Source organism: Ceratotherium simum, chromosome 34, assembly GCF_057802395.1.
Source record: "Ceratotherium simum simum isolate JZ-2026a chromosome 34, ASM5780239v1, whole genome shotgun sequence".
In the NCBI taxonomy this organism is placed as follows: domain Eukaryota; kingdom Metazoa; phylum Chordata; class Mammalia; order Perissodactyla; family Rhinocerotidae; genus Ceratotherium; species Ceratotherium simum.
Genome location: NC_141933.1, coordinates 8,728,933 through 8,756,636, shown reverse-complemented (window position 1 = coordinate 8,756,636; position 27,704 = coordinate 8,728,933). Strand labels below are relative to the sequence as shown.

Here is a 27,704-nt window from a genome sequence, read left to right as displayed (position 1 = left end):
AGAGCCTTCAGCCCTTTCGGAAGTCACTTTCACCTAACTTCGCGGACAGCCGCGCCACCGGAAGTGTCGCGTAAGTCACGTGGTGGCGCGGGAGGCGGGGCTAGGGAAGGAGCCGCCCCGGCAGGCGTGCGGCAGCGGGTTTCGCACGGTCCAATGAGGGCGGGCGGCGTGGCCCGGCCTGGTAGCGACGGTGACGCGCCTGCGCAGAGGCGGCGGCGCGGCTGGGGTTGACTCCGGGGGCGCGGCGAGGAGGTGAGCGGGGGCCACAGCCCGGGCTGGGGGGAGCTGGGGTGCAGGGGGACAGGCTGGATCAGGCCGGGCAGGAGCGGGCCGGGGCTCCGAGTGTCAACGAGGGATAGGTTACGAGGAAATTGGGGGTGGGGGTCGGAGCTGTCTGGGGATGCCGCAGGGGGAGGGTTCTCACGCCGCACGGGGCGGAGCCCTGGGACTCGGGGCGGGACGTGGAACCGAGGCGGGTGGGTCCTCTGAGCTGGTGCCAGTGGAAGGCGGAGCTCCGAGGCTAGGGGCGGAGCTGGGGCTGGTGGGGGGCGGAGCCTGGCTCTTGGAGGAGGAACTGGAACAGGAGGAAGGCGGAGCCTCGGGTTTGGGGACCGAGGGGGCCGGAGCCCAGGCGGTGGGGGCGGGGCTTCAGCCGGTGAGTGGCGTGGCTACAGGTCGGGAAAAGAGGTCTAGTTCTGTCGAGGGCGGGGCTCCAGGGCCGGGGGAGGAACCACGCCCCCTAAAAGGCGGGGCCAAGGAGCCCAGTGAAGGGGTAGGTCCAGGTAATGGCCCGGGGCGTCCACGCGGGGGCGGTCTCCGTGGCGGCCGGGCCTGGGGTCGCAGTAGGCCGAGAACTCCCCCGGGAGAGGTGGTGTGGGTGGAGCGGGCTCGGCGGTCACCCGACGCGGGGCCTGTCTGGGTGCCCCGCAGACCCCCGAGGGCTCAGAGTTGGGGCGGCGCCCCGGGCGGAGGCGCAGGGCCGGCCTGGGGGGTACCCCCGGCGGATCGGGGCTCCCCGGAGCCATCCAGCGGCGATGTGTGGGTGCCTCGGGGTCGGCCCCCTGCAGCGGCCGCAGAGATGTGGGTGTGCTGGGCGGGGGGCAACTGCGTGTGGCGTGAGTGGGGTCCCCCAGGCGAGGCAACTGCTGTGCAGCCAGATAGGGTCTGGACTTTGCGTAAAGGGACGGGTGGAAATTAAAGAATGGGGCTGGGGACCCGGGGATAAGGAAGGGCTGGGGGTGAGCAAAGGGGCGGGGCCCTGGCTGCTGTGGCCTCCCCTGACCCCCTTCCCCCGCTGCTGGGGTCCTCGGGCAAGCCCCCTTCTCACTGGACTGGTAAGTGTGGCCGCGGAGTCCGGGGGAGCGGGTGGTGACCCGGGACAAGGGGATCCCCAGGGGCAGGCAAAGTATGGTGGGGGTGGAATCCTCCTGGTACCTGCCCTTGTTCCATGCTCTCCCGGCCCCCCCCCCCCCCCCCCCGGTCGGTTGGTCGGTCGGGGTGTGTCCCCGCAGAGACATGAGGCTGAGCTGGGTCCTGACAGTACTGTCCATCTGCCTGAGCGCCCTGGCCACAGCCGCAGGGACCGAGGGCAAACGGAAGCTGCAGATCGGAGTCAAGAAGCGGGTAGACCACTGTCCTGTCAAATCGCGCAAGGGGGACGTCCTGCACATGCACTACACGGTGGGTGAGGGGGCGGGGCTTTGGGGGTGGGTGGGGCTTCCGGAGACCAGAAAGGACTTGGGAGCCAGGTTCCTCTGCCAACAAGGTGGGTGACCTTGGGCAAGTCCCCTCTCCTCTCTACACCAGTTTCTGTGGTTTTACCCTGCTCTTCACTGTCTACTCCCCAGGTTGGCACCAGCAAGCAGTGACAATGTACTGTGAGCTGCCCAGGGCTCTGTCCCCTTCTAGGACTATGGTTGCCAGCTTGATGGGGAGAGTAGCTGGGGTGGGGGGGGATCTCAGGGAGGACCCTATTCCTCACTGGCATTCCCATGGTCCCACAGGGGAAGCTGGAAGATGGGACGGAGTTTGACAGCAGCCTGCCCCAGAACCAGCCCTTTGTCTTCTCCCTGGGCACGGGCCAGGTCATCAAGGGCTGGGACCAGGGGCTCTTGGGGTGAGTCGGGGGGCCATGGCTGTGGACCAGGCAGTGAAGTATGGGAGGCAAGCACCAGGGATGGGGTGGGGACAGGGAGCCTGGGTACTGCCATGTGCTGAACACGTGTTGTCCTGCAGGATGTGTGAGGGGGAAAAGCGGAAGCTGGTGATCCCATCAGAACTGGGTAAGACCCTTCGTGAGCGGAGAGTGGGGTTAGGGGAGTTCAGGGTGTGTGTCTGGGGAAGGCTTGTTCAGCCTCTGCATTGGTCTCCACCCCATCCATTCATTACAGTACATGCCTCTTCCAAGCCTAGCTGTGTCCAGCAGTGAGGACAGAGCGAGACTCTTGGGGGACTCCGCTCTGGTGCCCACCCTCTGCCCTCTACCAGGCCTTTACCGGGTCCCATCTCCATTACACCTTCTCCATTTCTGGCCTTCTTGCTGAGATGGGCAGAGGCCTGGCTTCAGCCAGCAGAACACCTCTTTGCCTGGCCACAGCTTACTTTGTTCCTTTGTGCATCTTTGACAGGGTATGGAGAGCGGGGAGCTCCCCCAAAGATTCCAGGTAATACACCTTCCTGCCCCCCATGCCCTGCACCCACCCCGTCTCCTTGTGACCCTGGTTCTCATTCTGACCCCACTTCTCCCCTGCAGGCGGTGCAACCCTGGTGTTTGAAGTGGAGCTGCTCAAAATCGAGCGACGTTCAGAACTGTAGCCACACTGGGGAGGGGCAGCGGAGAGGCCCCCATCAGGGACCAGACTGTTTAAAAAAAACAAAAAAACCTTAAAGCCCATGAAGTGAGCCTGTGTGTGTGTTTGTGGACCCTGAGAGACTTAGAAACCACAGCTTCAGTCTCCCCTCTCCCTCGACATCCCCTCACACCTTCCTTTCCTGGCTGCAGAGCCTTGGGGTCTAGGCTCAATGTCATGGGGTCACGATGGCCAGGCCCTGGGTGGCACAGTAGCCCTTGTCCAGAGGGGAAAAGGAGTGTTCCTGCCTGCCAACAGCAACTCCACTCCCCTCCAGCTCCCCAGCCACTTCCAGCTCCTAGTCTGAGAGCCAGCACTGGGCTATCACCATGGCTACGTGGCCCTCAGGAAGGCCTGTGGTCACCTGGGGAGAGGCTGAGCTGGCAGTGTCCCCCCTAAAAGAGACCAGCCGAGAGCCTTTGAGCTGCACCAAAGGCATGTCCTAGCTTTATTAAAGGGCCCGCGCCGCAGAGTCAATATAAAAACACAAAAAGTCCCGTCAGTTTAATAACAATAAAAAACCCCAAAAATGGAAAACTGAAGGGGCAGGGAAGAGGCCCCTGGGCCAGGGGCACGGGGAGCCCTGCTCATGGCACCAGGCCTGGCCACAGGGCTCCCCGGTATTGCTGTTGCTATGAGGTCGGGGGGCAGCGATTGTCCTGTGGGAGCCACCGTTCCACTGGGTCAAGGACCCTTACTTCTTCTGGGGTGTGCTCAGCTTCTGCATGCCCCGGATCTTGTCCAGCAGGCCAGAGATGAAGGCCTGGACAGGAGGGAGGATGTCAGGGAGACGAGACCCCAAGAGCACAAGAGCCCAGGCTGCTCTCACCCTCCCTCTGGGGAAACCACTTACCTCTGTGGGTTTGTAACAGTCAACCAGCAGCTCCTAGTGGGGGAATAAGTGTAATTCCTGAGTTCTCAGGAACAGGCCTAGAGTTCACCTATACCCACTTCCATGGGACTGGGGCTGCCCTGAGGCACAGGAGATGCCACAGCCACTCCACAGCTAGGCGAGTACCATTAGCCCCACTTGAAGGCGGCAGAAGCTGAGACCCAAGATTATGGAGCTGGCTCACTTGGACCAAGAAGACCTGGCTCCAGAGCCATGCTTACCTAAGAGACAGGACCTCCAGGCAGCCCTCTACTTCCTGCCCACCCACCCCTCTCTCACCTTGACCCTGGCAGCCCGGGTATCATCACTCTCCATGTCCAGGAGCTCATCCACGTCAATCTCCAGCTCTGGGATCTCCTCTTCCTGGGGTGGGGGTGGGGGAGGAGGGAGAGACAAGGGTCTGAGTTGGGAGAGGGCGTGAGGGGCTCTCCGGCCGAGGCCCCTGTCCTGCTGCGGGCCGAGCCAGCCCTCTTTGCCCAGCAGACAGCAGCAGCTGCTCCGAGGAAGAAAACAGCTCAGGCCCGTGCCAAGGCAAACTGCCTGATGGGGGGGGGGGGAGCTTCCTGTCCCTGCCAGTGGGCACCCTGGGTGCCAGATGAGGCCAGACAGCTAGGGCTGGGGACCCTGCAGATGGGTCTCCCCAACTTCCGGGCCCCCCATCTCCACCAGAGCACAGGTGGGGCCAGCTGTCCCAGCTCATCACAGCCCCTTCCCCTCCCCCAAACACCTGTCGCCGCTTCCCGGGAGTGAGGAGGAAGTGAAGGGTGAGGGGTCAGTGGGAAGGACCCAGGCCTGGTAAAAGGGAAACAAAGAGCCCATGCTTTGCTGAGGGAGGGGGTGCCTGCCACCCCTTCCCCGCCAGGAAGCGTCTATCAGTCAGGAGTCGGCTGCATTCCAGGGCTGGGCTAGGGTAGGCAGCACGGGGCAAGCCCACTCCTCCACCCTACCCCCTGGGGCCTGAGTCACCATTTGAGCAAGGAAAGAGTCATGGGGTGGAGAACTAGAACCCAGACAGCTGGCTAGCCTGCCCCCACGCCAACCAAGGTGGAGTTCCAGGATAGGCCATCAGAGTAGTCCAGACCCTTATCAGTACCCCACCAACGAGGGTAGCACCTTTTAACCAGCCTAGGCTGGCAGGCACTAGGAAGAACCTCCTTCCACGGCCAGCCCAGGCTAGCCCCATGCCTCCTGCCCAAGGCCCGAGCTATCCCTTCTAGAGGCTTCTAGAGGACCCCAAGCTTGACCAGGGTAGTGGCATGAGGAAGGCAGCGTCTGAGGCAGCGTAGAAGGCAGAAGTGACTTAGGTGAGATAAGAAAGAGCATACATTGGGGGCGGGGAGTAGAGAGGAGGGGAGGGCGCGGAAGCGGAGCGCCCATTGACTCCGGGTGACAGGCAGGTTCAAGGTGGGGTTCCTAGGCGGCCCGACTCGGGACCGATTTTAGGGTGTCGACGCAGGGTGGGGACACACACCTGGCAGTCGTAGAGGCGAGTGAGCTGCTCCAGGATCCACTCCTCCAGGTTGAGGCGCTTCCGTAGCTCCTTGCGGTCGTACTTGACCGTGACCTTCCCCTGGCGCCTCACCGGGCCCTCGTCGTCCGCGCCGCCCGGGCCCTCGCCTGCAGCCCCGGGGGGGCTCTGAAAGTAGACGCGGGGCCCTGGGCCGCCACTGCCCGGCCGGGGAGCTGGGGCCGCCAACGCCGCGCCCCCCGCGGGGCCGCTGTCCGCCATGGCGGCCGCCGGGGCCACGTGCGCGCGTCGGGCCCCTCCCTGCGCCGCCGCCTCCCGGACGCCCGCCGGCTGGCTCCGGGCCGCTGGCTCGGGTTAGCTCGTGGGCTCGGCTCCGCGCGGCTCCGCGGCGAGGGCGGCGGCGGGGGCGCCCGGGGGCAGCTGCAGCATGCGGAGCCCCCGGGCCTGACCTGGCCGCGCCCCGCCCCCTCCCCGCCGATCCGCCCGCCCTTTGTCCCCCGCGGCCGCCGCCCGAGCCGCCGCCGCCGCCGCCGCTGAAGCCGCTTTCTCTGTCTCGCTCGCTTCCCCCGCCCCCGACCACACCCCCTTAAAGGGCCAGTCCCGCTACAGGCCCCCCTCACCCTACCCCGCCCCCGGGCGGGGGCTAGGGGAGGGTCTAGGCGGCAGGGGTTTTGGCCTGGATGTCCGCTATCCTTTTTAACCTTCCTGCCCCAAACCCAAGGGTTCTAAGCGCCCAGAACCAGCATTTGCACTCCCACCGGGACCCTAGTGTTCTGTCCTCATTGAAGCAAAAACAGGGGCCGTCTGGGAATGGAGGGGAGTGGGCACTGCGTGCAGGGCGGGGGTGCAGGGAGGAAACGTGAGAGCCCCCGATGTCTGGGTCCTCTGACCCTTGGCCAGCGGGGGGCGAGCAGTCTTCTCTGTGTGGACCGACACGTGGACCGGGCTCCCGGGAGTGCAGGAGTGGAGAAGGTGGGCAGGAGCTGCCCAGATCCCCAGGACCCCTACTCGGTGGGGTCCCGCGCCCCCACACGGTGAAAGCCGGGTTCGGGGGTGAGCGGAGCCGGCCGGGCGGCCTGAAGGGCCAGATCCCAGGCAGCCACCGCCCACCGGCCAAGATGGCGATGGGGGACGGAATTATGGGAAATGTAGTTCGCTGGGTCCGGCCCCGCATGGCCACCCCTCCCCCGCAGCGGAGCCCTGTCCCGGGATCGCAGAACTTGTTTGGGGCACCCTCCTAGGGCTGGCCTCGACAGGACGCGGCCCTCTGCACCCTGCAACCTCTGCGTGTACAAACGAGGAAACTCAGGCGTAAAGAGCTAGGAAGTGGGGGAGCCAGTACTCATGATAATAAAGATAATAATAACAGCTGACCCATAATAAGCGTTTCTCGAGTTGGTTCCAGCTGGTGACAGCACCGCGCTCAGCTCTCCTGCAGGTCCTCGCCCTGCGCCACCCTCTGTCCTGCAGATCTCACAGGCGCCATACCTGGCCCACGGCTCTTAAGCGGACCGGGTCTATGTTGTTCCTGCACCCACCCCGTCTGATTTTCTGTCTCTTTCAATCGTCTCTCCCATTCACTTGTTCATTATCTGTCTCCCTCTTCCAGACTGTGAGCTCCACGGGGCCGGGACCTGTCCAGCCCTTGTTCACTGCTGATGCCCAGGGCTGAGTCGGCCTGCTCGGGTTCAAACCCACGTGTATTGGGCAAATTACCTGATTCTTACTGAATTCACAGCACCTATGTCAGACTCATAGTAGGTGGTCGAACGAATGACTGAATGGAAGAATGAATGGCTTTCTCTGTGCTTCCATTTCCTCAGAAGGTTGTGGGGAAGATTAAACAGGAAAATGCATGGAAGGTTCTATGACTGCACTGTTAATTAAATCACATGAACCCAGGCTGTGTGCTCAAACCCCACAACACAAAGTCTCTACTCAACCCCCCTCCTCCCCTTAGATACCACCCGACAAGGTTGTGCAGCTCCTCTGGGATGCTTCTGCAGATGGCAAGCTCACCCCCTGAGGTCCCAAGCAGAGTCTCAGGGTCTGAGAGGCAGTGTTTCTGTCTCAGCCCCTCACAGACACCCGCTCTTTGGAGGCCAGAGAAGCCCTCTGCAGCGGGCAGATTCAGAGAGGGGTTGAGACTGGCCCAGGGTCACACAGCTGGTGCTGGAACCAAACTCAAACCTAGGACTTGAGGCTTACCCTGTAGTTGGGGAGAAGAGACAACAAGAAGGCAGAGGCTGGGAATCATATGTGTGTGTTGGGGGGTGAGGTGGGCTTCTCGTTGAGGGGCTGAGTGGTGGGCAGGCTCTGTCCAGTGTGGGTAGAGCAGGCTGACGCCTCTTCCCTCCCCAGCCCTCCTTCTGGCCTTAGCCTCCCTTCAGCCAGCCTAGGGGGCCAGGAAAGGGCTGACCCTTGCTCTTACAGATTAGGCAGGAGCCACCCTTTCCCCTGGGAGCCCCATTCCCAGCCTGGCCTCTGGCTCTGAGCCTGGCCTGATGGAAGGAGCAATTTACCCAAGTCCAAATTCCCCACCACACTCCACCTCACCTCACAAGGCAGTCTGCGCTTTCTGAACCCAAGCATCGATTCGGGCCTTGGGGGCACTCATAGTTAAGAGGGGGGATATACCATAGCTTGCTGTGGGAGGAGCCTACAGGCCATGAAGACCTGGGTGACAGCCCCAGCTCTGCCCCCCAGATGCTGTGACCCTGAGCGATGACCTTCCTGTCCCTTCTCCCCTCAGCCCAGTATGAAGGCCTTCTGTCATGTCCAGATTTCAGGGTACCCCCTGGGGGTTCTCTGGGCAGGGCAGGGAGGAGCTGGGGATGCTCTTCCTGACTTGCCCTCTCTCCACCTTCTACGCCACTCCGAGGGCACTCCAAATTCCGGGGGCCGGCTCCCTTGTCCATCCAGTCCCTTCCCACGGCCACCCCCCACCCCCACCCCAGAACAGTTAGTGCAGATGGCCATGATGGCCTGCAGCCTTCTTGGAGGCTGGCTGCCCTGCACAGAAGCTTGGAGTGGAAGAACGGGGTTCAAATCCTGGCTCTGCCCAGCAGGCTAAGAAGCTGTGGTGGGCAATCACTTACCTGCCCTGAGCCTCTTCAAGGGGCTGATCCTACGGACCTCTGGTGGTTGGGGTCTGAGAGCTCAGTGCTCCGGGGCCCACATCCCAGCCCTTGCTCTCCTGCCGGAACCCTCCTGGGACTGAAGCCTGCGGCGGCAATGGCTGCTCCTCATCCATCCAGCCTCAGGCTGTGGCCTCCTCAGCCCCACCCCTTCTGGGGTCCCGGCCCCTCTCCACTAGAGTGCAGCTGAGGCTGCTTTCAGCGCCTCCTTGAAGCAGAGGCCCTGGGGAGGGTCCTGTGGGCTGCGACCGCTCCCTTAATCGAGGGTAGAGGCCGGAAAAGCTGCCTTCCTTCCACCATTACTGCTTGCCGAGAAACCCTATTAACATTACCAAGGATGGGAGAAAGTGGCTAAGGAGGAAGGAGCCCCTCTAATGGGGGCTGCCCTGGCCTCAGGAGACATGGGGGTGGAGGGGAGCAGGGGGGAGGCTCAGGCCCAGGAAACAGGCTCCCATCCTGTTTTACAAGGAGCTGCTGCTCAGCGCTTCTAGGAAGTACCCCCGTCCGAGGCCCAAGGCCCACAGCTTGGACCCCAACGCCCTGGCTCCAGGCCCTGCTAGCCCTGGCACTGGCTGCCAGGCCCCCAGCCCCAGAGCCAATCCGTGCCCTTTCCTCCTTCCTCCCTGATGCCCCCACAGCCTGCTAGCCATCCCTTAGATGTCCAGCTGCCTGCAGCCATGGGACATCTCATATCCATTTGCTTATTTCATCCTCCGAGAACCTCCAGTTTCTAGACAAGGTGACTGAGGCCAGAGAGACTAGGTCTGCTGGTAGACTTGAACCCAGGCCTGCGGGAGCAGAGGCCAGTCTCCACCCTGCATGGCTCTGCCCAGTAAGACCTGGTGGTCCCTGGGTCTCTCAGGGGGATGGCTCTGCTGCTCTGGTGAGACAGGATCACAAGTCCTGTCCCCCTTTTTTTGTCTCCTCAAGGGCAAGGAGTGGAGACAGGATGTGAGCCAGCCTTCAAGTCAGAGGGCTGAAATCCTCCTACAAAGCTGTGTGGCCTTGGGAAAGTCCCTTCCCCTCTCTGGGCCCCAAGTGAAGATAATAATCACATCCCGCAGGGCCTTAGCAAAACGCAAGTAGCTTCGTTATGTTAGAGTTGGTGTCCAACATGGTGGGGATCTGGAGGACGGCCAGTGCTACGCAGGGCTCCCCTTGGGGGTCTGAGAGCCCGGGGCAAAGGGGCCTGCAGTGCCCGCGCCTCCTCAGCTGACCCCTCCTCCCCCAGAACCAGCTCCATCTCTTTCTGGGTTTCTAGGTGACTTGGCTGGCCCCTCTGGATGAGTTCTACTTTAAACCTGCTGCTGCTACTGCCTCTGTATTGGGGGGGCTCCCACAGGGGCCCCCAGGCAGGAGCCCCCCCAGCCAAGCCCTGCGGGAGGGGCCGCAGTCCCCACCCATCCCAGTGCCCATGCGCCTCCCCCCTCCCATCCCTGGAAGACAGCAGATTTCAGGGCACCTGCTGTGGGCCAGGCCTTGCAGAGCCCCTCCTCAACCCCCCTTGTTAGGGATGCCCAGGAGGATTTGGACCCCTCTGGGCAAACGACCAGATGTCCCCTTTGCAGTTTTCAGTCGTGAACCCCACAGGGACAGGCTCCAGGTTGGGTCACGGGGGTCTGCGGAACAAGAAGGGGGCTGTTCCAGGGCTCGCTCTGGAAAGGCAGGATGCTTGGGTCCTCAAAGGAGGCGCAGGCGCCCGGCCTCCCCGGGCTAGGGACGGGGGAGGGGCGCCTGCAGGCGCGAGGCCCATTAGCTGGCTAAGTGCTCCCAGGGAGGGGGGACCGCGCTGCTGCAGCAGGGGTGAGGCGAAGTGAGGGCGGGGTGGGTGGTGGGTGGGGGAGTTAGCGGGGGGCAGTGGCTTTTCCTGCACTCATCTAAGTGCTGCAAGAGTGGGGGCGGGCAGGGCTCTATGCCCCCCGGCCCAAGTCTGCCCCTCCAGGAGTCCCCCCGCCCTCGCCCCTCAGAAACCTTAGTAGGCCGGTCTTCAGCAGCGCCCTCTACACCCAGTCCCTCCAGCTGCACCCCCAACAGCCCCCTTGGCCTCAAGCGCCCTCCCCCAACCACCCCGGGCGGGTCCGTCTGAGCCCCCAGCACAGTGCCGGGTCCAGGCACGCCCCCGCCCCATCCCGCTCTGGCTGCAGTGGCCGCCCCGGCCGCCAGGGGGAGCCGACGCGGGGCGGGCGGTCCCGACGCGGTGGGAGGGGGCGGTACCGCCGCGGCCCCGCCCCCGGCCCGCCCCGCCCGGGCCCCGCCGATTCTGGTCTGTCCGGGACAGACTGGCGGGCGGGCGGGCGCTGACGCCGCGGGGCCGGAGCGGGCCGCGCGGGAGCGCGCGGAGGGAGCAGCGGCGCCGTCGGTCCCCGTCGGGGCTCCGTGGGTCCCCGGCCCGCCCCCGGCCCGGCCATGGCGGGCGCCAGGCCCGGCGTCCACGCGCTGCAGCTGGAGCCGCCCACCGTGGTGGAGACCCTGCGGCGCGGGAGTAAGTTCATCAAATGGGACGAGGTAAGCGCGGGGGGGCCCCCTGCTCCGCCGGGACCTGGGGACTCCCTCATTCAAGCTCGGCCAGACGCCGGGGACCCCCAGCCCGGCTCGGCCTGGCCAGGGCGCCCCGCCATCCCAGCCTGGCTGCGCTCCGGAAACTTGAGTCCCCAGTCGTCCCCGTAACGAAGACTTTGTCCCCCACCCCCCCGCCCCAGTCCTTCAGCTGCGGAAAATTTGCCTTTCCACTCTTTGACCCCGAGACTTCGAACCCCAATAAATCCCGGCCCCCCTTTTCACTCGCCCTTCCCACCCCTCCCTGCCGGTCTAATCCTGGTTCCCCAGACCGTTGTCCGGCACTGCACTCTCTGGTTCGATGGCCCCCAATCTGGCTCAGTGCACCTTCAATCTGGTTGGGTGCCGCCGGGACCCTACTTTTCCTAGTGCCCTAGCCTGGACATTGTTCTCCATTCATCACTTCACCCTATTCTGGCTGGCACCCCGGCGTCTGGATCCCAGCCCAGCTCCCTGCTCAGGTGGGAGCACCAAGTCACCCCCACTGGAGACTTTGCCCCCCAAGTTCCTCCATCCCTGGGGAACTTTGCTCTCCACTCCTTAGCATCGAGACTTTGAACCCCAATAAATCCTGACCCCTCTTTCTAGCTGCCCTGTCCTGGGTGCTTCCCAGGTGCCCCGGCCCCCACCTGCGGCTCCCCGACCTGGCCCGCGCCCCACCCTCTTTTTCACATGCCCCCTCCTCTGCTCTCTGGGCCCCTCCTTCCCCAGGGCCTCCACCCAGCCTGCCTGAGCTTCCTCGCTGCTCCTTCCCAGTCAGGCCAGAGGCCTGGAAGACTCTGGGCTCCTTTCCGGCTGGGTGGGGCTGGTAGGCGTGGGAGCTGGGGGGAGGTGCTGGGGGCGTGGCCTGGGGCAGCAGGTGTGCCTTAGAGGGGTGCCTGGGAGCCCCAGGAGCCCGGGGACACCCCTCCCCGCAGGCAGGCCTGAAGGAAAAAGTTTCTCCTTTTCCTTCCAGTGTGATAAACCCAAATAAGGAAGTGGGAACAGGGAGAGGGCCCTGGGGGTGGGGTGGGGGTTGCTGACAAGGACTTGGGGCTGAAGAGGTGGGGGCCTGAGCTGCTTTGAAGGCCAGACCTCTGGGGAGGGGTTGGGGGAGGCCCTGGGGACAGGACCCACAGAACTCCCCCCTCCTCACACTATTGGGGAGGCCTGAGCCCCAGGGCAGGGAATCTCAGAGAGGGGCTGAGGGTGGGTGTCACCACAGCGAGGTGGGGAGACCCAAGCATCCCCAAAGTTCCGGGGCCTCCTCTCTCCTCTGTCCCCAGATCAACTTCCCGTCCTTTGTAAGCAAAGCCTGAAATGGGTGGGGCTGATGCAACCCCCATTTACCTGAAGAGGAAACTGAGTCTGGAAAGTGGAGACTAATCCCAGGTTGTGGCTGAGGCTGGGGGCTGGGAGCCTGGTTCCCTGCTTCCCTGCCACGGGACTCGAGAAGAGGTGCGAATGCTGGCGCCTCTTCTTGACGTTACTCAAGCTACGTAGCCTCGGTGTGCCTCAGTCTCCTTGTCTGTTGAGTGGGCGCGAACTTCCTCGGGTTGTTAGAGGACTGAATGAGCTTCCGGATGCGGGAACTGTACTCGGTGCACAGTAGGGGCAGCGTGAGGACGGGCTGTTGTGTTGATGATATGAATGTCCACCAGTGAGCAGTCTGGGGGTGCACCAAGGTGACATGGGGTCCTCTCCTGGCCCGAAGAGCCTGGAGCAGGAGGCTTCTACCTGTGGCCGCCTGGCCACTTGGGCCGTGGCCAGGTCTTAGCCCCTGATGACCCCCCCTGGCTGCTGGCCCTGGGTGTGTGCCAGGGACCAGGCCCTCCTCAGAAAATGGGGCCAGCACACCCTTCCCTGCCCTCCTGCCCGCCGCAGAATTCACCATCCAGTCCTGAGAGCAGGGCGAGTCCCGTTCTGGGGGGACTCAGTCCGTGCTCTGTAAGATGGGAGAGCCGCAAGTCTGTGAGGATCTAGTGGGGTGCAGGGAGGGGGGTAATGGACTTAGAGGCAGATGTAAGGGGTGGCTGGTCGTCGTGGGACCCCGGGGGACACAGAAGGGCTGTGGGAGTCAGACTTCCGAACCCTCTGCTTTTATCGCATAAATATTCCCTAGGGGGTTCAGGGGGGCTTCAACCGTCAGGGAGCTCTCAGACCTTCTGGGGAAACTGAGCCCTGGGCTGGGGTCCGAGGAGGCCTCCACAAGGAGATGGGTCAGATTTCACGGGTAGAGAAGAAAGGAGAGCATATCCCAGCAAAGGAACAATGATGCAGAAGCTGGAGGGGGGAGAGGGTAGTCAGTGGTCCGTGTGACAGCCTTAGGGCGAGACAGAGGTGAGGATGGGAGTGACCCGAATGTCACATCTAGGACCTCAGCTTTGTCCTGAGGACTAGGGAGCCACACCGGACCTGTGGGCTGGGTGAGGCTTGTCTTCACTTACTGGCAGAAACACTGTGGGGGGAGGAGGGTGTGGTTGGCCCCAGGGGTCCAGGGACCAAGCCTGGGCTGCAGCCCTCACTCCCTGACCCCTGCTGTCCCTTCCTGTCCCCAGGAGGCCTCCAGTCGGAACCTGGTGACCCTGCGCGTAGACGCCAATGGCTTCTTCCTGTACTGGACAGGACCCAACATGGTGAGGGCGGGCACTGGTGCAGCTAGCTCAGGTCAAGGGCCCCCACCCCAGACCCCTGACCGCCCCCGAACCCCGGCCCCTAGGCGTGGGGCCGAGCTGTGGGCTGACCTCTCCCATGGCTCCCTGGACAGGAAGTGCTAAGGGCGGGGATGGGGGCTGGGGCTACAGCAGGGGGTGGCCGCTCCCTGGCCTGGGTGGGGAGCTTGGGGGCTCCCAGCTCTCGCCCTGTAGCCTCTCAGACCTCCCCTGGCGTCCGGTTTCCCCAGGAGGTGGACACACTGGACATCAGTTCCATCAGGGACACACGGACGGGCCGTTACGCCCGCCTCCCCAAGGTGAGAGATGGGGCCCAGGACTAAGGATGGGAGTGAGGCCATGAGGGGTGGGGAGCCCCTCCTCACCCCTGGTTCTCCCTACTCAGGACCCCAAGATCCGGGAGGTGCTGGGCTTTGGGGGCCCTGATGCCCGGCTGGAGGAGAAGTTGATGACGGTGGTGGCTGGGCCGGATCCGGTGAATACAACGTTCTTGAACTTCATGGCCGTGCAGGACGACACAGCCAAGGTGGGCTGGGGCTGAGGGGTCGGCCCTGGGGGGCTGCCTCCTCACTTGCTGAGTCAGCCATCACTTACTGAGCACCTGTTGTGACCTAGGCTGTTCCCTGTCCCTATTTCTCATCATCCTCTGACAAAACAGGATTTAAGTACTCACTGTGTGCCAGACCTGGTTCTGGGCATGGGCTGTGGCTAGGCCAGCCCCTCTGTCCCCCACTCACCCCCTCCCCCTGTATCTTGACCCCTCAGGTCTGGTCCGAGGAGCTGTTCAAGCTGGCTATGAACATCCTGGCTCAGAACGCCTCCAGGAACACCTTCTTGCGCAAAGCGTGAGCCTGGGGCCTGCCTGGGGGGCGTCAGGGGTTCAGGGGGCTGTTCCCAGGGCGTGACTCTCCCGCCTGCCTCCCCAGATACACGAAGCTGAAGCTGCAGGTGAACCAGGATGGACGGATCCCCGTCAAGAAGTGAGCACCCCCTTCCCTCCACGCCTTGTCTTCTGCCCCGACCCGTGACCTTTGCCCCCACTGACCCTAACCCCTCCTGCCTGCCCAGCATCCTGAAGATGTTCTCAGCAGACAAGAAGCGGGTGGAGACTGCGCTGGAATCCTGTGGCCTCAATTTCAACCGGGTGAGGGGGCAGGGGCAGGGGCAGGGCAAGGTGAGGGGTCACTGGGGCCCCTGCTCTTTGGGAGTGGCTGCCCCTGGTTCTCACCCTACACTCCTGGTCCCCAGAGCGAGTCCATCCGGCCCGATGAGTTTTCCTTGGAAATCTTCGAGCGATTCCTGAACAAGCTGTGTCTGCGGCCGGACATTGACAAGATCTTGCTGGAGATGTGAGCAGGGCTGGGCCCACCTCCCAGCCCCCAGGGCTCCCTGTCTGGCCTCTGCTGACATTCCTTCCGGCCCAGTGAGGGGGTCCCAGCACGCCAGGCTGTGGTCATGCTCAGAGCTGTCTTGTCCAGAGCTCTGCCATAGACAGCGCTATGCTGACCCTTTGCTGGAGTTACTTCTGTCAGCCCACCCAGGGGATGAGGACCGAGTGGTTCAGATGTGTTGTGTGACTTGCCTGAGCTTACACAGCGAGGGCCAGAGCTGAGATAGGGTCCAGGGACTGGAAGCACGGCGTGGCTGGCCAAGCACTTGGTAGTTTCCAAAGTCCTTGCCTTGCGACGAGTCGTCATTAGAGTAGATGGGGAAACTGAGGCCCAGAGGGGGCAGTGACTTGCCCAAGTCCCAATCAGGGGGTGCTGGAGCCAGGCACACCCTCTCCCAGGGTGAGGGCTTGGAGTGCGGGCTGGGGAGGCTTCAGCCTGACCTGGCTTCCCACCCCCCCCAGAGGCGCCAAGGGCAAGCCGTACCTGACGCTGGAGCAGCTCATGGACTTCATCAACCAGAAGCAGCGGGACCCGAGGCTCAACGAAGTGCTGTACCCGCCCCTGCGGCCCGCCCAGGCCCGGCAGCTCATTGAGAAGTATGAACCCAACCAGCAGTTCCTGGAGCGAGGTGAGCCGGCGGGGGGCTGGTGGGGGGCTGGCAGGGGGTGTGGCTCAGCGGACCCTGCTAATCCCACGCCGCCCCCAGACCAGATGTCCATGGAGGGCTTCAGCCGCTACCTGGGAGGTGAGGAAAACGGCATCCTGCCCCTGGAGGCCCTGGATCTGACTGCGGACATGACCCAGCCGCTGAGTGCTTACTTCATCAACTCCTCGCATAACACCTATCTCACGGGTGAGCGCGGGAGGGAGGGCGGGCGGAGTGGCATCCATGACCTCTGCCCTCTGGCCCTTACACCGCCTGCCTCCTTTTGGGGTGGCCAGTGCTGGGGATGCAGGCAGGGAACCGACAGCCTGCCCTGGAGGAGCGGGGCTTCTCTGCCGTGGGTGCGTCTCCTGGCTGTTCCGGAAGGCTCCCCGGGGAAGGGCTGCAGCCTGCACCAGCTGGATGTGTGAAGTCCTGGGACAGGAGACAGCTTGGTGTTCTTAAGAAGCAGAAAGGAGGCCGGGAGGTGGGGCGGGGCAGGGCAGGTAGAGGAGAGGCGGCTGAGAGGGAGGTGGGGCTAGACCAGGGGGCACAGAAGGAGTTTGATTTATTCTAAGTGGGTAGGAAGGGCTTTCTGGAGGGTGTTAAGCAGGGAAGGTGATGTGACCTGGTATGTGTTTAGAAGGATGACGCCGGGTGCTCTGCAGAGACTGGATGGGAGGCAGGGAGGGGCCTGCTGTCCCCAGGCAGGAGGGGATGGAGGCTGTTCCAAGGCAGTGGCGGTGGAGGCAGGAAAGGGAATGAGGGGCCATGGGGGTGTTGGGGATGACTCCCCAGTTTGGGCTGTGGGAATTGAGGGGTGATGGGTGTTTATCTGAAAGAGGGTGAGCCCTGGGAGGGGGCCGAGCTGTCAGCCAGCACTGGTGGGTGCCGACTGCCCAGCCTGGGTGGGTGCCAGGGGCTGGGAGGCAGGACCTGGGCCTGCCCTGGGTACTTTCGGGAGATGCTGCTGGTTCCATAGTGAATTAAGGAGTGATTAGGACTCCAGACAGAGTGTGCCAGGGCCGGGCCAGGCGCCACAGGGGCTTGCGTGTCGCCGGCGTGGCCTGGTTCAGCGGGGGCCGGGGAGGAGGGTCAGGAGCCAGGCTGGCTGGGTGGCTGTGGTGACGGAGGCTCGCCTGCAGCGGGGCAGCTGGCCGGGACCTCGTCGGTGGAGATGTACCGGCAGGCGCTGCTGTGGGGCTGCCGCTGCGTGGAGCTGGACGTGTGGAAGGGGCGGCCGCCCGAGGAGGAGCCGTTCATCACGCACGGCTTCACCATGACCACCGAGGTGCCACTGCGGGATGTGCTCGAGGCCATTGCCGAGACCGCCTTCAAGACCTCGCCCTACCCTGTCATCCTCTCCTTCGAGAACCACGTGGACTCGTGAGTGGGCCCCTGACCCGGGGACCCCACACCTGGGCCCTCCGACCCGAGACGTGCGCTCCGGCAACCTCTAATATGGAGGCCTCTGACCTGGGGACCCCGATCCACCCAGAGACAGCCATCCCACCATGGCACTGTCGGTCTGCTCCTGTGACCTCCGACTCTGCGACCTTCCACTGACCCTGCAGGCTTCTGACCTGCCCTGGGGACCTCAGCTTCACCCCAGGAACCTCTGACCTCTGACCTTGGCCCCACAGGGCAAAACAGCAGGCCAAGATGGCCGAGTACTGCCGCTCCATCTTTGGCGATGCTCTGCTCATCGACCCACTGGACAAGTATCCGGTACGGGGCTCGGAGCCGTGGCGGGGCATGGGGGGCGAGGGCGCCCCCGCAGGCCCTGACCTGTCCCTGCCCCCCAGCTGGCCCCAGGCGTGCCCCTGCCCAGCCCCCAGGACCTGATGGGCCGCATCCTGGTGAAGAACAAGAAGAGGCACCAGCCCGGCACTGGCGGCCCCGGCAGCTCCGTGCGCAAGCGGCCGCTGGAGCAGAGCAACTCGGCCCTGAGCGAGAGCTCGGCCGCCACCGAGCCCTCCTCACCCCAGCTCGGTATGGCCCTGGCCCGACTTTGACCTGATCCTGACCCTCACCTCCCACCTCACAGAACCCTCCCCCTCAACCAGCTCATGACTCTGAATCCTGACCTGTGACCTCAGGGAACCACACCCCCACACTTTGGATGTGACCCTTATACCTCTGACCCCTGTCCTGTGACCCCCACTGAGTCTACCCACCCAACTGGTTATAATTTCAGCTAACCCTTGACCTCTACCTTTATCGAAGTCCCCCTTACATCTGCCCGCTGCGTCGCTAAGCCCCCTCCCTGGGTGTGGCTCTGACTGACCCCTGACTTGGAACCCTGCCGTGTCATTCTTCACCCTCCGCGGTCAAGGCTGTTGTACCCCAGTTCCTGGCTTCTCACTCTTTTGAGCCACCCTGCCACCTCCCTGATGGATATCACTCTAGACCCTGACCTTTGACCTGTGACCCCTCTGCACTACCACTGGCTTTAATACCGTCCAACTCCTGACGTCTGCCCTCTCCGCCAGCCACACTGCCCTGATAGGACCCCTTCCCCACTGAGTCACCTCCACAGACACTGGGCACGACCCCTCCTGGCTCCTGAGTGCCTGTGTGTGCCCTGACCCCTGACCCCTGTGCCCCGTCCTCTGCAGGGTCCCCCAGCTCTGACAGCTGCCCAGGCCTGAGCAATGGGGAGGAGGTGGGCCTCGAGAAGCCCAGACTAGAGCCTCAGAAGTCTCTGGGTGAGGAGGGGCCACAGCGGGGCCCCGATGCTGTTGGACCTACCGACCGTGAGGATGAAGAGGAAGATGAGGAAGAGGAGGAACAGACGGACCTCAAAAAGCCAACTACGGATGAGGTCAGGCCTGCAGGCGGGAAGAGAGGGAGGCAGCATGTAATCATTTCCCAGGCATTTGCTGAGTGCCTGCTGCGTGCTGGGTCTGGTCATGATCAGACATTATCTCTGCCCTTCTGAGCGTGTGTGTGGAGGGAGGAGGAGAGGTCTTAGATAAACAGGCATGGAAGCAAGTGTGAAATTATGCTCATGATGTAGCCTGAGGAGGGGTGAGTTACGGTGCAGAACTGGGAGGAGGAAGGGGAGTTTGATCTGGGCAGGGAGGTTGGGTGGGCAGACCTAAGAGGGAACAGCATGTGCAAAGGCCCTGTGGCAGGGTCGGAGAGTGCAGGAGGGGGGCAGTGCAGGACAAGGGAGTGTTGAAGAGTGCTGAGGAGTGGAGGTGACAGAAAAGATTGATCATGAGGCCGGACTTGGAAGGAGCCCAGAGTGGGGAAGGGTGTGGGCAGGGGCAGCCATGCTCAGCATCATGGGTCTTGAGTTCAAGACTCTTATGAGCCACCTGAGAGAAGATGGCAAGGTGGTGGGTGGAAATGATGGCTGGGGATGGAAATTGGGGGCTCATTTGCATGCGAGTAATTGAACCCCTGGGGTTGGATGAGGAGTTCCAGCTCCAAGGGTCTGGGAGGTGGGAGGCCAACAGGGAGGGTGGGGTTCAGGGCATGTTGGCGAGGCCCCGGGGGGAGAAGGCTGCGGGGCAGATGGGACCAGGACTGACAGAGGCCGTGGAGGGTCTGGGGCCCTCACTGAGAGCCCCTGGGCAGTGCGATTGCAGGGGTGGGAAAAGCGTTGGTGCTTTCTTTGTGGCGGGGGCAGGTGAGGGAGCTTCCAGCTGGTGGCCAGGGGGCATGGCACTGCTGACCGTGTTTGGGGGCTGCAGGGCACCGCCAGCAGCGAGGTCAACGCCACGGAGGAAATGTCCACCCTCGTCAACTACATCGAGCCTGTCAAGTTCAAGTCCTTCGAGGCTGCTCGGAGTGAGTGGGGTGGGAGACGGTGGGCATGGGGGCCAGGCCGGCCCTGCCAGGCCTGACGCCCTCTCCTCACCCACCCCGCAGAGAGGAACAAATGCTTCGAGATGTCATCCTTCGTGGAGACCAAGGCCATGGAGCAACTGACCAAGAGCCCCATGGAGTTTGTGGAGTATCCTTCCGCGGTGCTGGGGCCCGCGGGCCAGGGTGGAGGGGCTCAGAGGCCCCACCCCACTTGTGCCGCCTGCAAGGGGTCCTGACCCTCCAGCACCCGGGCTGGGTTTTGGGCGGGCCTGGGAGACTGCACAGGGGCCAGGCTGAGAAGCCGGGGGCTGAAGAGGCAGCTTGAGCAAAGGCTGGGAGGGGGGTCAACAGGGGCTGAGGGTTGGCCTGGAGCACAGGGCTGGAGGCAGGGGGCGGGGCCAGTCGAGGGTGTGACCCCTGACCTCAACCTCAGATACAACAAGCAGCAGCTGAGCCGTATCTACCCCAAGGGCACGCGCGTGGACTCGTCTAACTACATGCCCCAGCTCTTCTGGAATGTGGGCTGCCAGCTCGTGGCACTCAACTTCCAGACCCTGGGTGAGCCCTGGCCTGCCTCGACCCTCGACCCCTGGCCTCCAGCCTCACTGACTCCTGACACACAACCCTCTAGTCTCATATGAACGGACCTCTGACTGTCTAATCCCAGAGCCCCAAACCGACCTGAGACCGTGGCTAACCCCTCTCCTAACCTTGGTGACCCTCGAGCCTCCCCCCGTCTGATCTTTCCTGAATCTGACCCCTGATGCCGTCTGATCTGACCCTCGCCCTCCCCGTGTCGCCCCCAGATGTGGCGATGCAGCTCAACGCGGGCGTGTTCGAGTACAACGGGCGCAGCGGCTACCTGCTGAAGCCCGAGTTCATGCGGCGGCCCGACAAGTCCTTCGACCCCTTCACCGAGGTCATCGTGGACGGCATTGTGGCCAATGCCTTGCGGGTCAAGGTGGGGCCAGGGCGGGCTTGGGCCGGGGCGTCGGGGGTGGGCCTCTCCGCAGCCGCTCACGCTCCCGGCCCCCAGGTGATCTCGGGGCAGTTCCTGTCCGACAGGAAGGTGGGCATCTACGTGGAGGTGGACATGTTCGGGCTCCCGGTGGACACACGGCGCAAGTACCGCACGCGGACCTCTCAGGGGAACTCGTTTAACCCCGTGTGGGACGAGGAGCCCTTCGACTTCCCCAAGGTGAGCCCGTACCTGCGCCCTGACCTGCCGGGCCCTCCTGGGGGCACAGGAACCAGGCGCGCTCGAGGTCGGGGGTCGGAAGGTGGGGGTGCTGGAAGGCTGGGCCTGTCACCTCCAGGCCCCACCCCGGGTACTGCATGTCCCAGGGTCAGAGAAGAGGACGGGAAGGTCCCACAGCCCCCCTGTGAGGAGGGGGCACAGCCCACCCCGTCTCCCAGGCAGGACGGACCTGCCTGAGGTCACAGCCACCAGCTCACACCAGCTCTTCCCCGCTCCAAATGGACTGGACCCCGGGCCCAGCTGGGGTGGGGTGTGGCCTCAGTCCCAGGCTCACGGCTCGCTCGATGGTTTCTAAGCTGGCGATGACAGACCTGTCCCCCCGGAGCATTGCCTGGAGGGCCTGTCTGCCTGTCCTCTGGGCTCAGGGCTCTGATGGCGCCTGGCCACCCGTTTGTCCAGGCCATGGAGGTGTGGGTCAGCTTGTCTGACGTCCGCTTGAGTCTTGGCCTGGGTGGCTGTGGTCAGCTGTGGCTCAGTGGCCTCAGTGGCTGCAGGCTGGCTCCGTGGCTCAGCGCCAGTCTGCGCCCTCAGGTGGTACTGCCCACACTGGCTTCGCTGCGCATCGCGGCTTTTGAGGAGGGCGGCAAGTTCGTGGGGCACCGGATCCTGCCGGTCTCTGCCATCCGCTCAGGTGAGGCCATTTGGGCTCGGGATGGCACAAGGGCAGTCTGTGTGGGGACCCAGCGGGGCCCAGCCACCTTGCCCTCCTGCCCTTCCAGGATACCACTACATCTGCCTGCGGAACGAGGCCAACCAGCCGCTGTGCCTGCCAGCCCTGCTCATCTACACCGAGGCCTCCGACTACATCCCCGACGACCACCAGGGTGCGCCGGGGGCAGCTGCGGGGTGCAGGCCAGGCCGGGTCGGGGACAAGGGCACCACTAGGGCCTGGGAGTGGCTGAGCTGGGTGGCCCCAGTGAGGGTGGTGAACAGATCTGAGGGCGGGTTCTGGGGTCCCTCAGTGAGACGGGAGCTGGCGAGGAAGGTGTGGCCCTGGGAGTTCTGTCTCCAAGACCCTTGCCCTCTGCCCACCCCCCCAGACTACGCAGAGGCCTTGATCAACCCCATCAAGCACGTCAGCCTGATGGACCAGAGGGCCAAGCAGCTGGCCGCCCTCATTGGGGAGAGTGAGGTAAGCCAGGGCAGGTCGGGGGCAGGCGGGCCCTGGGGACCGCTGGGGGTGGGGGTGGGTGGGGTGGTGAGGGCTGACCTCCGGGCTGGCCCTGGTGGAGAAGCATCCTTCCCCGCTCTCCTCTGCCTGTACCATCCCATCCCTCTCCCAGCTGGTGGTCTGGCTCCTCTACCCACACCCTTCCCTCTGCCTGGAGAGCCTGTTCCCCTTTCTGGATTCTTCTCTCACCCAAACCAGAACATAACGCCAAGTGAATGCTGACTGCCTACTCTGCCCGGCTGAGTCTGAGCTCTTTTTACCCACTTGGGTCATATCATCCTCCCCTCACCCGAGTTTGGTACTGCCCCCCTCCTCCCCGTTAGAGATGGGACACTAAGGCTCTGAGTTCAAAGGCCTGGCCGGGGCCTCCAACGCTGCCCTTTCTGACACGCTGCACCGTGTGGGGCTTCTGGCCTCTCTCGCCCAGTAGGCTCAGCGGCCTTGGGTTACTCTCTGTATTTAAGAAGGTGACAACCACCCCTTTTGCGTACAAGAGGCCTTGAGGACAGACCTGGGCTGGAATTCCTGCAGCTGCAAGTGGGGTCAAAGCCAGGGGCAGGGTTTGGCCGTTTCCTCAGGGCAGCTGGAAGCCACAGAAGCTTTTAAATCGTGGGTTCCTGGGAGCCGTGAGCCGGCAGCGGCTTCTGTGGGGAGGGATCAGGAGTGGAGGCTCACCCGCACATCCAGACCTGGTCCCCAGGGGCCTGTGGCAGGCGGGGAAGAGACGGCTGCTTGGAGCTGTGAGCCGGAGAGGCTGGTACCCACTCTGCGGTCACTTCCTTCGTTGATTTAATCAGGAGCTAAGCAACGAGAGAGATGAGCAGCTGTGGGCGAGGGTGGAGGGGGGGGGCTTGGAGCGGGGAGGAAACTTGGGGCTGGGCCAAGGCTTTCCAGAACAATCTGGAAGTTCCTGAGCACATGCAATGGGGCCTGGCATCCCAGAGATAATGATCTCACATGATCTCTCCTGCATCCCATGGGGAAAAGGGTTTTAGAGATGCTTGTTTCATATGTCGTATTTCTCATAGATTTGTCCCAACAGCCCATGTTACAGATGAGGAGTCCAGGGCCAGACGGGCTGAGGGAGGCCGCCCAGGGGCACTGGGGAGCCCCGGGAAGTTGGAAAGGACAGAAGGGCCTGGAGAGAAGAGCATTTCTGGAAAGAGCGTCCTGCTCTCTGCCCCGCAGGCTCAGGCTGGCCCGGAGACATGCCAGGAGACCCAGTCTCAGCAGCTGGGGTCCCAGCTGACCCCAAACCCCACACCTGGCCCAGTGGACGCCTCCCCCCGCCGGCCCCCAGGCCCTGTCACCTCTCCCACCAGTCCCTCCCTCGGCAGCCCAGGTAAGGGGCGCCTGGGCCTGGGGCAGGCTGAGGGGAGCAGCCCTGCTGTGCTCTCCAGCTTCTCACAGTCCTGCCTCTGCTCTCCAGGCCAGCGAGATGATCTGGTCGCCAGCATCCTCTCAGGTAGGGGGCATGGCCTGTTCTGGGATGGGGCTTCCAAAGGAGGTGGGGCCTCTCCTGGAGGGTGTGTGGTGCTCCTGCTGGCTTGGCCCGCCCCAGCCCAGCCCAGCCCCAGCCCCCTTGCTCTGCCGCCCGCAGAGGTGGCCCCCGCCCCGCTGGACGAGCTCCGGGGCCACAAGGCCCTGGTGAAGCTCCGGAGCCGGCAGGAGCGAGACCTGCGGGAGCTGCAGAAGAAGCACCAGCGGAAGGCCGTGGCCCTCACTCGCCGACTGCTTGACGGCCTGGCCCAGGCCCGGGCTGAGGGCAGGTGCCGGCCGCAGCCGGGTGTCCTGTGAGTCCCCAGCCTGCCTGTGTGCGAGTGTGCCACATGCATTGATGTGAACATAGAGGGGGTGTGTGTGTGGGTTTCTGCCCTGGGTGGCTGTGGAGGGATGGCCGAGGGTTGCCCCTTGACCCCCAGGGACGAGGATTTGGTACAAGGAAGAGAGGAGGCTTCCCACACTGGGGCCCACCCTCTTTCTACCAGGGAGTGATACCTCTGGAAGTCCCCCGTGAGACAGTGATCCCAAACAGGCTCCCATCACTGGGTGGAGCAAACAGGACCCCCTTTGACATAACAGAGCCTGCCCCTGGGGCTGGTGTCTGCCACTGCCTGCTGGGCTATGCCCTGTCCCCCACTGTCCCCCCGAGTCCATGTGATGACCCAGCATCACTCAGAGGGGTCCCCCTCACAGAGGCGGGGAGAATGAGAAGGAGGAAGAGGAGGTGAAGCGACATCAAGAGTTCCAGAAGAGACAGGTGCAGAGTCTCCTGGAGCTGAGGGAGGCCCAGGCAGACACGGAGGCCGAGCGGAGGCTGGAGCACCTGAGACAGGTGAGGGGGCGTGTGGTGGCGAGATGGAGCCTGTCTCCTGGACAGACCTGTCATCCGCCTCTGTCACCTGTTGGCCACCTGTGTCCACAGGCTCAGCAGCGGCTCAGGGAGGTGGTCCTGGATGCACACACGACTCAGTTAAAGAGACTGAAGGAGATAAACGAGAGGTGAAGGCAGAGGATCTCATGTGGGTGGGGCTGGGGTCTCCCTGGGGCCAGGAGGAGGGCAGAGCCCCCCATCCCGCCATCGACCCTTGCTCTTCCCCCTTGGCTCCTCCAGGGAGAAGAAGGAACTGCAGAAGATCCTGGACAGGAAGCGCCACAACAGTATCTCAGAGGCCAAGACAAGGGAGAAACACAAGAAGGAGGCGTAAGGGCATCGGGGCCGGGAGCCATTTGGGTGCTGGGCAGGCAGGGCTGGGTTCCTGGGCACTGAGCCCATCCTGTCTTGCTTCTGTGTAGGGAACTGACAGAGATTAACCGTCGGCACATCACTGAGTCAGTCAACTCCATCCGTCGGGTGAGTGAGGGTCGAGTGCTACCCTAGCCCACCCCTCTTTCCTCGGTCCTGAGATACCCACCTCGTGCCCTGGTGTGGTGCTATGTTGCTCTGGAGGGGCTTCTAGAGCCTTTCCCTCTGGGCCCCACAGTCCCCTCTCACCCACATCATCTCCAAAGCCAGCTGTCGGCAACAGTGCCCCCTGGCTTTGGAGTCTGGGAACCTGGAACGTTCGCTCTAAGGGTCATCTCAGAACCCTGCCTGACTTCTCTGCCCAGCCAGAGCTGCAGGGCCTGTCCCCGCCCTTAGAGCCCCTCGGCTGAGCCCCTCCCCACCCCCGCAGCTAGAGGAAGCCCAGAAGCAGCGGCAGGAGCGCCTCGTGGCTGGGCAGCAGCAGGTCCTGCAGCAGCTGGTGGAGGAGGAGCCCAAGGTGAGGCCTCGGGGCAGGCGAGGGTGCAGGGTGTGCAGGGTGCTGGGTGGCCTGGCCTCGCTGTGATCCCCTCCTCCTCCTGCAGCTGCTGGCCCAGCTGGCCCAGGAGTGTCAGGAGCAGCGGGCAAGGCTGCCCCAGGAGATCCGCCGGAGCCTGCTGGGCGAGACACCGGAGGGGCTGGGGGACGGGCGTCTGGTGGCCTGTGCCAGCAATGGTCACGCGCCCGGGAGCAGCGGGCACCTGTCCGGCGCTGACTCGGAGAGCCAAGAGGAGAATACGAAGCTCTGAACTGACAGAGCGATAGGTGGCCACAGGGCCAGGGTGGGTGCTGGGAGGAGGGCAGGAGGCTAAGACACTAATGCTTTCTTTTTTTTTTTGACTTTTTATCTTTAGAAATTTTATTTTTTTAAATTGGGGCGAGCACCCACACTAATTCCCTTCCTTCACCCTCCTGGGGCCCTGTTAGTCCCCAGCCCCTCCTTCCTGCCTTCAGCCCTCGGGAAGGTGCTGGCTCACTCCAGGCCAGAAGGGCCTTGGTCAGGGGGCCTCGCTCCCCAGGACACCCACAGTCCAGAGTGGGAGTGGTCTCCCTCTCTTCCCCAGGGAACACTGGGCGGAGACTTGGAGCTCTGGGAAGTAGGGGCCACATTCTTTCTCTATTCTTTGGAGATTTTTTTACGTGAATAAAAGTGGATTTCAGGGACCCTGTGTGCAGCGTGGTTTGGGGTGGGGCAGTGCTGGAGAGGACTCGGGGCTCTAGGTCTGGCTCTGCCACTTCTGGGGCCTCAGTTTCCTCATCTGTAAAATGAGCTTGTGGGCACTGTGGGGTTGAGGTCAGGCCCCTAGCAGTGTTGCTGGGTTTGAACCTTGAGACCTCATAGCCCGGGGCCTACAGATCTTCCCAGTGACCTGACATCAGGCGTTCCTGCCTCTGTGCCCTCTGTCCCTGGGCTGTCGCTGCCCCCGCCCACTCCCCCGTTACGTTTCTCCCTCCTGGGCTCTGTCCTCTCTTCTCGGAGGCTTAGGCCTCTGCTTCAGGAAGCCTTCCCTGCCCCCCCCTTCCTGTTGCCTGATATGACCCGAGGCCCAGCATCTTCCGCAGAGCTGCCCTGGGCCCCACACGGGCAGTTGATTCTATCGGGGGACAGACTGGCTGGGGGTGGAGCTGGGCAGCTCACGACCTGCCCAACATCAGGGGACTTGGGCACTCAGTGGTGGGTGGGAAGTGGGTAGGCCTGGCAGTGACCCTCACGGGGACTGGGAGACCCAGCATCCCCCTCACCCCTGTGAGGGAGATGTTCTGCCTGTTTTACAGATGAGAAAACTGAGGCCCAGAGCAGAAGTCACGGGTGCCAGGCCACAGCTAAGTCAAGACATCCTGACCCGGAGGCAGGGTGGGCCTGGACCCTCCATGGCCCACCAGACTGTGCGGCCAGCCTGGAGGACCTGCTCCGTGCCTCCCCTCTGGTCTGGGACAACGTGGAGTGGCAGAGACCCCACAGCCAGGGTGCGGCGGGGTTCTGCAGCGGGGTCAGGCTGGCACTTCTTCAAGGCCTCTCCCAGCTTCCTGGTGCTTCCCAAGCTGCCTGCCTCCCTCCTCCAGAGGAAGGCAGCCTCTTATCTGGGCTTATCTCCTGCCAATTCACTTTTCGTTCTTTGTTTTTGCTGAAGCCTCCGGCAAACAGATGGGGTGAGGAGGCCAGAGAAACAGGACTCTGAGTAGGGCCCTCCCAGGGCTGGGGACCTCTGCCCTGGTCCCTGCTCCCTCAGGGTTAATACCATTGCCCAGGCCTGCTTCTGAGGTCAGCCCTTGTCCTATCCCATCAGCCCACTGCATTCCGTGTCCCGGCCTCTCTGCAGCCACCTCCTGTCTTCCTGACTCCGCTCACCTCCACTTATGGAAACACTACATGTCAATCCCCGGGTCCTCAACAACCAGGCTAAACTCCCAACTCCTGGGTATGACATTCAAGCCCCTCAGAAGCCTGGCCTCTGCTGCTCCCCCATCCTTCCATGGGACCACTCCTCTCTGCCCAGAATGACAGCCCCTTGTCCCACTTCTCCCTTCCAGTCCCAGCTGTAACTCACCTCCTCCCCGAAGCCCTCCTGACTTTCCCCTGCCGGAGGGAGCTGCCCTCACCCCAGTTCCGTCCCCTCTGTTAGAGAGCACCCAGCCGGCGGTAACCCCACTCGGAGAGGCTGGCTCTCCCCTCGTCAGGAAGCTTCGGAGGGCAGGGTCTGTGGCATAATTCATGTGTGTGTGTCCAGTACAAAGCACTGGCTGGTCTATGGGGGGCGCCAATAAATCTTTCTGGAATTGAGCTCCGAGCTGCTCCTGCGTCCTGCTGAGGCTTCTCCGGTTCCCTGGTGACCACTCCCAGCCCTGGGCCGCGCCTTCCACCACCCCCTCCCCCGCCCTGCGCGCCCTGCCAGTTCCCCGAGCAGCGCTGGCCCCGGGCCGGCCACACAGTAGCTGTTCGAAAGGACTGACCCACATCGGAACAAATGACCCTCCCTGGGGGACGGCAGTACCATTTGCAGAAAGCGGAATTCCGGCGGCCGGCCGGCCTGCGGCTCCCAATTACCATATTAGAGATAAGGACCCGGC

The 27,704-nt window shown here is 63.4% G+C and overlaps 4 protein-coding genes across 6 annotated transcripts; 3 read left to right on the top strand and 1 right to left on the bottom strand.

Annotated features, from left to right (window-relative positions):
• Positions 1 to 111: 111 nt before the first annotated feature.
• Positions 112 to 2,893, top strand: FKBP2 (FKBP prolyl isomerase 2). The gene is made up of 6 exons (XM_004437541.3): positions 112 to 252; positions 1,512 to 1,680; positions 2,004 to 2,116; positions 2,236 to 2,282; positions 2,628 to 2,663; positions 2,753 to 2,893. Exons 2-6 carry the CDS (start codon positions 1,516 to 1,518, stop codon positions 2,812 to 2,814), a joined length of 423 nt encoding a protein of 140 aa, XP_004437598.1. The 5' UTR covers positions 112 to 252; positions 1,512 to 1,515; the 3' UTR covers positions 2,815 to 2,893.
• Positions 401 to 1,287, top strand: LOC147912535 (uncharacterized). Its single transcript, XM_087422732.1, has one exon. The coding sequence runs from the start codon at positions 401 to 403 to the stop codon at positions 1,196 to 1,198; it is 798 nt and encodes a 265-aa protein (XP_087278858.1). The 3' UTR covers positions 1,199 to 1,287.
• A 381-nt stretch (positions 2,894 to 3,274) lies between the features above and the next one.
• On the bottom strand, positions 3,275 to 5,635 carry PPP1R14B (protein phosphatase 1 regulatory inhibitor subunit 14B). Its single transcript, XM_014793153.2, has 4 exons — positions 5,213 to 5,635; positions 4,021 to 4,104; positions 3,703 to 3,735; positions 3,275 to 3,612 (listed from the first exon to the last, which is right to left on the bottom strand). Exons 1-4 carry the CDS (start codon positions 5,468 to 5,470, stop codon positions 3,544 to 3,546), a joined length of 444 nt encoding a protein of 147 aa, XP_014648639.2. The 5' UTR covers positions 5,471 to 5,635; the 3' UTR covers positions 3,275 to 3,543.
• A 5,048-nt stretch (positions 5,636 to 10,683) lies between these two features.
• On the top strand, positions 10,684 to 27,417 carry PLCB3 (phospholipase C beta 3). 3 transcript variants are annotated; one of them, XM_087422730.1, is made up of 32 exons: positions 10,686 to 10,851; positions 13,440 to 13,517; positions 13,784 to 13,852; positions 13,939 to 14,079; positions 14,319 to 14,398; positions 14,480 to 14,533; positions 14,622 to 14,697; positions 14,802 to 14,902; positions 15,406 to 15,572; positions 15,651 to 15,797; positions 16,733 to 16,973; positions 17,231 to 17,315; positions 17,393 to 17,579; positions 18,206 to 18,411; positions 19,289 to 19,385; positions 19,467 to 19,551; positions 19,837 to 19,961; positions 20,210 to 20,364; positions 20,440 to 20,601; positions 21,193 to 21,292; positions 21,381 to 21,485; positions 21,702 to 21,793; positions 23,021 to 23,174; positions 23,262 to 23,297; positions 23,433 to 23,625; positions 24,029 to 24,167; positions 24,258 to 24,334; positions 24,447 to 24,536; positions 24,629 to 24,686; positions 25,009 to 25,095; positions 25,181 to 25,417; positions 26,412 to 26,481. In XM_087422730.1, the coding sequence occupies exons 1-31, from the start codon at positions 10,753 to 10,755 to the stop codon at positions 25,382 to 25,384; spliced, it is 3,690 nt and encodes a 1,229-aa protein (XP_087278856.1). In that variant the 5' UTR covers positions 10,686 to 10,752; the 3' UTR covers positions 25,385 to 25,417; positions 26,412 to 26,481. The 3 variants fall into 3 exon arrangements, with proteins under 3 accessions (XP_087278854.1, XP_087278856.1, XP_014648432.1); XM_087422728.1 differs by lacking the exon at positions 25,181 to 25,417 and having other exon boundaries at positions 10,684 to 10,851; positions 26,412 to 27,417; XM_014792946.2 differs by lacking the exon at positions 26,412 to 26,481 and having other exon boundaries at positions 25,181 to 25,799.
• Positions 27,418 to 27,704: the final 287 nt, after the last annotated feature.